The sequence below is a fragment of the Coturnix japonica genome, chromosome 1 (assembly GCF_054131305.1).
Source record: "Coturnix japonica strain WE chromosome 1, WE-NBRP24, whole genome shotgun sequence".
Lineage (NCBI taxonomy): Eukaryota > Metazoa > Chordata > Aves > Galliformes > Phasianidae > Coturnix > Coturnix japonica.
Window position 1 is genome coordinate 100,803,219 of NC_140663.1, and position 12,292 is coordinate 100,815,510.

General features: G+C 41.4%; 1 protein-coding gene across 1 annotated transcript in view; it reads left to right on the top strand.

The window, feature by feature from the left end:
- The window catches only part of PDXK (pyridoxal kinase), a 43,167-nt gene extending 33,475 nt beyond the window's left edge, over nucleotides 1-9,692 (top strand). Inside the window, exon 11 of the mRNA XM_015883765.3 lies at nucleotides 486-9,692. Coding sequence (XP_015739251.1) covers nucleotides 486-598 — 113 coding nt within the window. The 3' untranslated portion in view covers nucleotides 599-9,692. The remainder of the gene's footprint in view (nucleotides 1-485) is intronic.
- The last annotated feature ends 2,600 nt before the right edge of the window (nucleotides 9,693-12,292 follow it).

Sequence of the window (12,292 nt, forward strand, 5' to 3'; positions counted from 1 at the left end):
AGTGGAAGAACTTGAGGAAATACTGAGTTTGACATGCAGAGGAAATTCTGCTTTAAATATGGCCCACTCATTTTACCTTTTAGTGCATGCTCTTGGTATTTAGAAGGGCTTGTCAACCAGTAAAAACCAGTCTGTTTGCCATATTGGCCATGTGAAGAAAATTATTTTTTCAGCTTCTTTTACCTTTGAGTTCCCACGTCTATGAACATTTAAGGAAATCCAGATGGTAACAGTGGGGTTCCCAAAGCATGTCTTTGTGGCATTTCTAATTGACAGCAGAGATGTGCTCTTTTCTGGAGAGAGCTGCTGCAGAGCTGAGGTACTGAAAATACAGTTCTGATCTGCATCTCTTACTTCAGAAGCCTTTAGCAAAGGTAGTAAGAGGAGTGGGAGGAGAGAGAAAAAATAGAATGGGGTATCAGGCATTGTAACTTGTTTGCTTTTAAACTGCTGTTTTTATTGATCTTCTGATGTCATCTTTTTAGCACAAGCTGGAGAAGGAAACAAACCAAACTCAGCCAATCTGGAATTGAGAATGGTCCAAAGCAAAAAGGACATAGAAAACCCAGAGATCATAGTGAAAGCTACTGTGTTATAAAGGCTGTATGTCTCCAATAACGCACAATGTATTGATGTCCTCATTTCTTTCCTGTAAATTGTAATATTTGCCTTAGATCTGTGACAGAAACCTGACTTTCATGAAATAGTGCCCAGCATAGGCAGATATCCACTCTCAAACATATGTGCTGGCCTTGCTCGGTTTTAAAAACAAAACAGAGTCAGTATGCATTAAAGCATATTACCAGGTATCAAAATGGCTGTCAAATTCACTTTGTGTGTGTAATTTCCCAGGGCAAGAGAGTACAATGTTCCTGCCTTGCCAAAGACTTCAGATGTGAATTTGCTAATGGAATGCTTGACTGACTGGAGAATATATTTCAAGATGGCATCTAGTGCCAATGGAGCTTGCTACAAGCTCCCTTTTCCTGGAGAGATATGTTTACCTCTTCTGGTATTCATTATCTCAGCTGCTACGAAACTAAGCAGGGTTAAAACTACACACAAAGCTCTGGATGTGTGTAGAGGTTCTTTGAAGATGTTTGGCATTTAAGTACTCTGAAGTGACCTTGAGGTGTCTGTCATTAATGTTACTGAGAACTGGTCCCCTTTCCTGTCTTATGAACTGCTGCACATTTTGAGTTTTTTTGCAGGTACTGGCTGCTAATTTCTAATGTCCACAGGTGCCCGGGTGCCCTCATGTTTTTCTTCCAAAACTCTGCTCCAGAAACACATTCATTAATAAGAGAATATATTAATTTAGTAGCACTGACTACAAGTTTGTAGATTTACCTCTGAGGCCAGGCTTGACACTTTCTTTGTTTTTTTTTTTAACCAAGGACAAATGTTATTTAAGAACAAAAGAGAAAGCAGCTCTTATTCTGAAGCCTGACGGCAATCGTTCTTTCTTCATCGATGTATTTACACTGTGTAGAGCACTTCCACTTAGCAATAGTGAGCGCTGTTGGCAGCTTATCAATGAAGCAATGTGGTAACAGTAATACACGTGGCTTAGGAAACTGCATACGTTTACCAAATTCAGGACAACATACCAAATTTGTTCATATTATAATTCTCTGCAACTTACTCTGAGTAGAGATCACAGCAACGTGTTATTATTTATCTCTCAAACATTTTTTAATTTCAAAATTCAACTTCATTAGCCTTCAGAATGGAATTTTTACTCATTTCAGTGTCCTGTATATCACAGCCACATATTATGCCAGTAGGGAGATTGGCTGACAGGTACTGAGCACTCACAGTTCCTGTTGATTTCTGTATGGGACTGAAGTTCTTGCTTCTCCCAAGGGGAGAGCAAGTGTGTTTTTAGATCCAAATTCAGTTGATGTTTTTTCCTTGGATGTCATAGGCAGATAAAAATTTCACCTCTGCTTGAAGCAGATTTCTTCATGAAGTAAATTTGCATTAGAGGAAGGGGCAGCTCTGGGCTTTTCTTGATGATATGAATATGCCTGGGAAAATCACTGTTGGATGTCTGCCAGATACTATTCCTGCCCATTCATCACACCTGCTAAATTGAGTGTCACATAAAGTGGGAGTCCCCAGCTGAGCTGGTCAGGTGATTGCTATTGCCACTGCAGACTTCATTTATCCCACCATTTTGTGGATTTTCTGCCATTGTAAAAGTTGATTGGTTTCACTTAGTAGAAGAGTAATTTATTCTTAAAGTTACTTTTAACTGAAGATATATATATATATATTATTTTTGGTAGAGTAAGATTTCATAATTAACGTACTTCTGAAATCCCTCATTTTCAGTATCTCTAAACCAAATGGAATTTAAGAGATGAACACACTTTGCAGTATATGTAAGAGGCAAAATCCAGGTTTTTACTCTCCACAACTATTACTTCTGTTTTCTCTCATACGTTTGACATTAGAAATTAAAAAAGAAAAGCGATGAGAATTTTAAGAAAAAAAAGAAACACACAGAAGTGAACTATAAAATGTGATTCTGCTGTCGCGGTTTTTAGTAACCACTGCCATGAAATAACCTTTTAGCAATAATAGTTTTGGTGATGTGAGCTGTCACTAAAATTAGCAGTCAGTAACAGAGATGAATTCGTGGCAGATGTCAACCATGAACTGTCTTACCACTGTACTGAAACAAGTTTCCCAGTGAGGTTGTGGAGTCACCGGCCTCCACAACCTCTCTGAACATCCGATAGATATTCAAGTATTGAGATTCTGAAGCTCTTCACATCAGGGGATCAGCGGTAGAGAAAAGCTCCAAATTGACCTCTTTTTTTTTCTTTCTTTTTTTAAAGCAGTGTTAACTATGAGCTGACAAAATTTGCTGTCAAAGAAACCTTACCTGTTCTAAGTCTGTGCTACAGAAAAGCCCTTTAAGAAAGGATGAGACAGCACCATTGTTTTTGGCACTGAAAAAGTAGGCTTTCAGAGGGGAATTGAGAGTAAGGCAGATCTTTATTTCACTGAATTAAGCTTAGAATTTAGGAAGTACAAAAGTTCCTTACAAAGAGGGTTTTATCTGTTAACCACAATCAACCTTGATCTCACCATAAAAGAGATAGTGAGGTGTTTGCTGGAGCAGTTTATACCCTTCAGATGTGATCTCTCCCTATTGCTCCAAAGAAAGGAGAGTCGCTGCAGTAATCCACACCTTTCTTGAAATCTGTGGCATAGCTGTACAGGGGATGGACACAGTAAGGGTAGCTTCATGGGGAAAGAAATAAAAAGGAGGTCGTGTTACTAATGAGCTCAATTTGCAGCAGTTTGTATTTTGTCCTAGGTGGGCTCTGTAACAGTCGGCTGCTTGCTGCTTCTGCTTGAGTCCTTGGAAGCTGCTCATGTAGTATCTCTGTCAAACTCCCAATGCCCTGATCTAAATTAGTTCAGGCTTATATATTCTGGGAATAATTGTGCTTAACGTCTCTTGCCTGGAACAAACATCAGCAATCATCTGTAAATATATTCTGTAGCTGATATTTTGAAGTCACAGTGAGCAAACAGGTATTTTTGAATGTCAGGGTATACATATGTAATACTTAGATGCATTTCTATTGATTCAGAGTTATAGAGCACTTTTTCATGATGTCTGCAGACAAAAGTTCAAAGTCTCAGTGCATTCATGTCCATTATTCCTGCCCCTCCTCCCATGGATAATATCTATATTAAAACAACAACACTTACACCACATACTTCTTGAAAGTATCTCAGTATTACACAGCTGCCCACTACTTGTGGACTTGGAGAAAACTCATCCGAGTTGTCTGATGCACATAAGGTTGCCTAGGTAAAGGAAAATGGTTAACCTAAACCAGGTTAGATCAGGTATCTAATGACTACAGAAGCAAAAGCACTTTAGCTCAGAAAGTGGAGTCTGTAACTAATGAGAAGGCTTTCATGACTGCCCTAACAGCACAAAAGGTTGCTGTAGCCCACTAGTCCATGGCCCCTGCTCATCCTTGAGGCTGGTTGGAGAATGCCAGCTTCACTGCCGTACATACTCCCCAGTGGAGGGCACGTGAATATGTAAAGTTAGCTGTGAGGTATGCATCTAATACTGAGGGGCAGTCCCATGAGGACATCGTGGGAATGGTGAGCAATTTGTGTTTGAGTTCAGTTGACTTCCCTACCATTCTTCACTTACTTGGATGTGATTTGTGTTGGGTCCTTTTTTCTGGGGTGATTTGTTCAATGTATGTGCTCAGCCATTTTGATTACTGCACTCATTTATGGAGCCATTGTGCAGGAAAGACCAAAACTTGTTTACAGATATTCTTCTCATTTCCAGGCCTGGATATAGTTACTGCATACTTAAAGTTCCCTTTTACCTCTTTGAGAGACACATGCATAAAGACATTGTGCTAGAATCCATACTGTTCGCACTCAGTATAAACATCTAAGGAATCTACAGTATGAAATTGTTAACTTTTAATGTTTGTTTGCTAATTTATATTGGAAAATCTCTGATCAATGTGTTATACAAAATAATCGGAGGACCAAGGTTTCCAGCTACTCATACTGCCTTTTTGAGTATCTTACTGTATCTTGATTGGATGGTATTCTTTCGTTGTCTGAGATTGTTCTGGTGATTGTATTGATATATTTTATTTTAAACTATGTGGCAAGGAAGATTGTAATAAAAGCATCTACATTTAATATACTGTACACACAAATTGTTAGATCCTATTTTTGAATATGTTAATCATTTCAGAATTAAACAAATCAAGAACAGTTTGATAGTCTTGCTGAATAAGTGGATGTATTTAAAGGTTTAATTGGATATATCCTGGTATAGAGAATGCATAGTTAATGAAAGAAGGTACCTTTGTGCTTCGCAGTCATCTTGTTGTAAATAAGATGAAATAAGTCTCTAGAGTAGAATAACATCCTTGTCTTCTTAGATTTTCTCCTGAGAAGTTTTCATGGGAAGACAACTGCTGACACCTACAGCACTGCCCTTGTATGCCTTGTACTTGCATGTGCAGGACCCTCCCCCTCTTCCCCCCCATGATGTGCTCCTTATCTCTGCAAAGAAGGTGAGAAAAGAGGTTTGAAGTAAGGATCACAATTCATGTTCAGGTCTGTTTCTTGTGCAGCACTTAGCTGAACACCCCTTCACACACAGTAATTTTTATCTTACTGCAGAGCATACAAGACTCTACAGTTGGAAACAACTGTTTGTGCATGTCAGAACAAGTGCTTCTGTCAGCACTCTACATTGTGTATGCTGTACCAGTTTGCAGGGGGAGAGCAGGTATCCAATTTAAGGAGAGCACTGGCTATTGGAGAAGATTCTTATGCTGACTGGAGAAGTTAGGCTTATATCACAGACAGTCACTTCTCCTGACTAACTGTTTTTGACCACTAGAAGTTGAGACAGACTTTGGTCACTGAAAATCCAAAGTATTTTTCCATATACTGAAAAAAACAATCCATTCTTTTATGTCACAATCCATCCTTGATTAGGCATTCAACCATTAGAGTCCCAAGAGAAATTAGTTGGAGAATAGCTGTCCTTTTTGAAAGATGTGCTTTTGATGATTGAAAGCCTGCTGCTGAGCAGTTTGGTAGCCTGCTGGCATTCTAAACATATCAATTGAATATGTGTAAACCATGGGAAGTAAGCTTTTTGACATGTTCCATCACAAGCCTGAAAACAGCTCTGCTCTTTTAAGTAAGTGGGTAGAATGGAATTTATGTCTGTATTCAGGAGAAGACTGAAGGTAAATCTACAAAGTTTGATCAGAAACTTGGAGTGATCCCTAAACTGCCAAGAAGGGCACTGAGTACAGGATGCTGGGTAGCTGCTGTGTCCATACACATCTTTTTAGGAGAGCCCAAGCCAGTTTTCTCATTTTCCAGGAAGGAAAAGGACGTGGCTTAGTTTTCAGCAGCCTAGGAATGCTCCTGTAGGCTTTACTGAGGCCAGTACCAGGTAACAGTCCCAAAACCACCAGCCAACTGCATGGTGCTTGCTGCTCCAGCAGCAGCAGTTCTCAAGGCAAATGGGATGCTCCCAAGTATGTCCCTAAATTAGCATTCCCTAGTTAGTGCCTCGATGGTGCAAATAAGTCATAAATATACCTTTTGCAGTGTAGTGAATAAGGCAGCACATTATTAAGGCAGAGAATACCAGCAATATGAGAAGGCTGAGCCATATGTTACCACTGAAATCATGTGTATTCCTTACCTATTGCCCTTGCGGTTGCATTGCTATTTAGAAAATTCAGTGTGTAGATGAGTAATACATGTATTGTGTGTGTCTGTATGCGTGTGTGTATGTTGAGGCTTTATTTGCAGTGTGGTGGGGGTGGGAAACAATATTTGGGGGCTGGCTGTGCAGGCCTTCAGGATGTACGTAGAAAGTCTTAAAGAATTATATTTTTATAGATTGTGATGAAGCTGTGGGTCCCAGCCACACCTAGGCTTTTCATCTTGAAAAGTAAGATGGGATGGAAATAGTGTCAGGTGGCTGTAATAAAGTAGGGACAGTACAACCCCACCAGCCCTGGACAAACTGAAATAACTTAAATAAAAGATGCCTTTTTAAGTAATATTTTTTTAGTGCTGAATTGTTAAAGAAATATTTATGAGCAAACTTTCTATGTACTTCAAGTCTGTGTGGTGCTTTGTACTGACTAGGTGGACCTGTTCTGTGTTTACACATCTCAATGATTGCCTCGGAGATGTATGTAGTAACTCAATGAATTTTATGCCAGAGAAACAGCAACCGTCTGTGTCGTAGCAAATGATTTAATTTCTAATGAAATTGTAGGCTTTTGTAGTGTTTGTGTGTTTTCTGGATGTCAGTTATGAGTTGTATTCTTTCTGCAGTAAGGCTTGTACGCTTGATTGTAGAGAGAGGCAGTAGGGTGGTAGACACCATTGTATAAAAAAAGAAAACCCTAAATATTGCTACCTTATCCATGACAAAATCAGGTAAGTGGTGACATAAGCCTAGATTTTGCAGAGGAATAAAATACCAAATACATCTGGGGCAGAGTAAAGATGGGTGAGGGATTTGTTTATTTAATGTGATAGGATGGGGTGGATCTCATTGGTCCTTAGTAGCACCATGTAGGCAAAAAAGCCTAGAGACTGGATCGGCACTCGCTGGCCAAACTAACTTCATTGTTTGCACTGAGTGAGTGCGACAGAGAGATGAGTGGGCTAAGTGGGAGAAAACGTTTTTTTTTTCCTCCAGTCTGTCAGTTGTGGCACTGTGAAAAATTTAAAAGAGAGTGATCTGAATTTAAATTCAATACATACATTGGCTTTCAGAAGAGTTGGGTTACCAGCACAATCCCATTCAGTCACAATGCAAGCTGTTGGCATGTTTGAAAACAAGAACATGATGATGATTATTACTTTTTTTAATCTCACCATAGTCTTTTATCTTTTCCTGTGGCAGGGAGAAGGGCTTAAGCCTTCGATCTTGTTTTCTTTTATGTTTTTGTCATTTGGGATTTTATAGGAAATCTGAAAGGGTGTGTGGCATAAATCAGTCTGCAGGGCAAGGCCCTGTGCTGCATGCTGTGCTCCTACCACAATAGCGGGTGATCTGGAGCATTATTCATTATGTCTCTTTTTGAGAAACAAAGCAGTCTCCTTGCTGTATTCCTCAATAAATCGCTCTTGTGATAAAGTAGGAGAAAAGAATTTTTCCGTCATGATTTTCCAAGTTCTGGATGTTTTAGAAGTGCCACTTCTGCTTTGCTTTATTAATTTGTATTAGCAAAAAACATATCACTTAGGTGAGTAATGTATTGCTGGGAAGGGGAATGTGCTGTGATTTCCTCCTGTGGGGAGACACAGGGGGGCGGCCCTGAGTTGAGTGAGTGATGAGGGCACTGTGAGGTTGTCCCTTCCTAAATGCAGTACCAAAACTTTGAGTTAGCACAGCTCTACTGGCTTTGAAGTCAAAGCATATGATAAGCAGCATGCTGCTATCCTAGCTCTGGTGTATGGCGGCAGGATGCTTATTCTTTCCCTCCTAAGAACCTTGTTTTGCCATGAGGTTTCCGTAGTCTTCCTCTGCAGTTCATGTAGAGAAAGAGACACTTCAGGTGGGTTGTTTGGATGATTTAGGCAAGTTTCTTATGCTCTGGAAAAGTACAGAATTATCAACTGCTGTAGTAGATTTCTTTATCCAGCTCAACTACACCATAAAAACGCATCCTAATCTTCTTTGTCCATCACTTGTGCTGACCCTGGTCCTTACTTGACCCTGTAGTGAGTGCAGTGGGGGAACTAAACCGGCAGGGAACTCATCCGTCTAAAAACCCTGAAGTTTCCAGCCCTTTTAGCTCCCTAAACATTCTCAACCAAGGAATGGATGAGTGTGCTGCTACAAGGAAGGGGCTGGGAAGATGTGGCTGGACAAGAGATTGGGAAATTGGGATTGCTGCTTTTCCTGGCAGTGAGAGGCTGGACAAGCAGAGTCTAAATACAGAGCTGCACTGGTAGTGGTAATGAAAATAATCCTGGTCAGCTAAGCACCTGAAAGAAGAGCTGGGTATGTAGGAATCCAAGTTCTATCTAGCTGCAAATCCAGCAAAAATATTACAGTACTAACAAGAGTTATTGTGACTGTTTGTGCAGTTGATATGATGCTTGTGCTTAGCAAAGTAGAAAACAACATATAATAAGGTAGTTATCTACCTAGGAAATGTAGAAGTAATGTCCAGGTGGAGGACATTTAAAGTCTGCTTTCACAGCACTTGCGTGATGTTAGGTTTGGTCACGTCTGGCTCTTTTCCATCCCTTCCCCTCTAAGTAAGAAGTCAAATCAATAAGTAAGACAAGTTACCCGGGAATATGTAGCATTGCTGTTTACTTTTGCTTTCAGGTTTTTAAATCTTATAATGCCAGAGGTCTCTGGTTCATAAGGAGTTTTCAGAAGATGCCTTCCCAAGCGATGCAATACAGCCCATCACAGGTGACTGAGAGCACAGCATGGTGCTTGCCATGTGCCTGTAGTTAATGGCACTGGGATACACAGGCACTTCTATTCAGTGCCCTGCATTGAGCAAAGCACATGTATTCCTGTGCTGACAGCCACTGAATACATGCCTTGGTAGGGAAGGAAGCTGTAAGGTTTGTTGCTGGAGATGTAGAGACATAGGGAAGTCCTGGAAAGTTGAGTCTCTTATGTTTATTCTATAATTCATTGCTAGTGATTGGGATTATTAGTGTCACGTAGCCCTTTCAGTCTTGTTTTCTTACCAGAAGATTGGGTGTGATGTCGTCTATGCCACTTAAACCAGCTTTTAGCTGGCTGAATGGGAAATAAGAATCAAGATTGTTAAAAGTGGGGGAGAAGGATAGCTGTGAATTTCTGTTGTGTCTAACTCAGAAACCATGAAATGTTGGCCAACTAAGTGTCATATCTTCAAGAAGCATCTGGAAGAGGGCAATATTTAGGGTTTTTGCCCAAAGCACATCTAGTCCTGCGCTACTGTTTAGTGAAAAATGCCCAGTGCAGACACCACCAGAGCCTCATCTCGTAGAGTAATGCTGTAATAAAGAATGTGGTTTTCTTGTGGAAGTCTTAACCTCTTCTTTTGAAAATAATTAAATACTTTCATGGTGTACAAGTGAAATGTAATTTTTTTTTTTCAATAAAATAAATTTCCTTTCCTAAATGTTTTCTTCTTTTTCCTTGGTGATGTTTCTCTTTCTCCATTTAACTGGGAGCACCCAGCTTTACAGGAGTTCCTTTCATGGGCGGCAACCTTTTCATATTTATCGTGTCCTTTGCAATTTGCCTAATAGAAGCATAAATGAGGGGCTTTGTAGGAGTGATGTCTTCCACAGGAGATGAGGGATGTCTTGGGCCGTGTCCATGGCTGTGAAGTCCCACCATCCCACCGCCGTCCTGCCTTTGGAAGCACCATAACTGCAGGGAAGTCAGGAAGGATGACAACGGTCCCTTCACCAGCACCAGATGTCTGGCCTGTCATGACGGGTAGGCCATGAGGGCAGCATGTACTAAGCTTGAGTGTGGTGAGGCTGAGCTGGCCCCATGGCTGGCTTATGAACTTTCTGCTGATCCAGCAAGGCAGGCCGAGGGCAGCAACAACTAAAGCTGGCAACATTAAGAGTTGTGATTAATGTTTAAACTGCATTTGGCTAAATTGCTGCTGCAGAAGAACTGTTGACCTTGTCATGAGAGCAAACACAGCACAATAATCCACAGCCTACTTTTGGAGGTCACAAACATTGTTCTCTAGGGTTGAGTAATTCTGGAGACCTGGGCTGATTGGGAGTGGAAAATGACTTATGAGGAGCAGCTGGGGGAGCTACAGTGGTGGGGAGGCCTCATTACCTTTACAACCACCTGAGTAGGGGCTGCAGCCAGGGGAGTTAGCTTGTTTCCTTAGGTAGTGGTGATAGGACAAGTGGTAATGGCTTGAAGTTGTAACAGGAGAGGTTTACGCTGGATATCAGGAAGAAATTTTGTATAGATTGGATGGTCAAGTCTTGGAGTGGTTTGTTGAAGAAAGTGAAGAAGAGTCCATCCCTGGAGGTTTGGCTGTGGGCTCAGCCCTCAGCAGAAAGGTTCTCTGCAGAAGTCCTGGCGTTCCATAGAAGCACTGACAGTGAGACCCTCCCTGCTCTGCTTCATACAGGCAAGTCAACGAGGGTACTGGGAATGGAAAAGAAAATGGAAAATAAAAATCACAGCAGTAATAAACAGATAAAAAACACAACTGAAAGAGAAGCTAATTAAAAACCTTAACATAATTTTTTTTAAAATCCTGAGTTTTGTTTGCATGTGTTCCAAAGGAAATGACTTTTATTGTGGTGTATCCAATGGAATAATTTGAAAGCACTATGGGTGACTGGTTTGAGTTCTCCTGCCCTGTCATGGCATTGCTGCTTTCACACGAGGGCTGAAAACTTATTGGTCTGAGCAGAGCTGATGGTGTGGTCAGGCTCAGCACTTGGTGGCAGTGCTGCTGTTCTGGATGAATATCCCTCCCAGAGTTTCATAAAATCAGTGTGCATGAGCTGAAGCTGATGATATGTTCCCTGAGAAGTTAATGGTTCTTCTCTGCTGGGAAGTTAAGCACTTGTGAGCTTATATGATCTGAGCTATCTACACAGCATCCCAGATGCAATGAGAGGACTTTTGGCATCTCCATGTTCCTTCCCAAACAGAGGCAGGTATTTTAGTGCAGGGAAGGCAGCATTTTTGTGATCTTCCATGGTCACTGCCATCTCTATCCCATATTTTTGCCCCCTTAAACAGGCAATAGCATTTCCATGTTGTAAAGAGCCACAGGGATTTGCAAGCATGTGGCAGTCAACAGGATGAATATGGAGTTGTCAGGGTATGGTTGGGGTGCTGTCCTCCACGTCATTTGTTTTGGAGACCATGAGCGAGTGGTTGCCTACCTGCTGCAGGCCTTAGTTATCTATGAGATGGATAAACATCTAGAAATACCTACAAAATTCATGTGTAAAGCATGTGTTTAGTTGCCTGAAACTTCACTCTCTATGGGATACCCTGATGCTCATGTGGGATCCACCATGACAGTTTAGGAGCACAAACCTGTGTTTAGCATTTCATGAGCCTCATCCTGAGGTGCTGGCTTTGGAATAACCACATGACCCCATATGCTCTACCTAATGCACAAGATATAGCACCACTGATAAAGGAGACAGAGCTTGACTTTTAGTGTGTCCTTCCACCCTTTTTGCCCCTCAAAGTGCTGTTTTAATCAGGTGCCACACTGTGTGGGCTTACAAAGGGCTGAGGCAAGACTGAGAGAGAAGAGCTGTAAATTGATTTCAGGTTGGATATTAGGAAACATTTCCTCTCGGAATGGTGATGCAGTGGCACAGGCTGCCCAGGGAGGTGGTGGAGTCACTGTCCCTGAAGGTGTTCAAGAGCAGCGTGGATGTGGCACTGAGGGACGTGGTTTCTGGAGACCACGCTGGACTGGTGTGCTGCTTCAGAGCCTTGTTTGTGGAAACTTTTGAAGATGTGCAACTGGTTGAGGTGCAGTTTCACCCTGAGCTTAGGCCTGCAGCTCTCACCTCACTGACCTCTCATAGTGTGCAGTGAGGTGGACCCTGAGCCAAGTACAGGACAGGGGCAGGTTAAACAATAACTTGGGAAATGGAAATGGAGGACTGCATTTTAATGGAACTGCAGGGTTTGAGGCCTCACCTCAAGTACTGTATTAGTTTTGGGCCTCTCACTATGAAGACATCAAGACAGTGATGCATGTCCAGA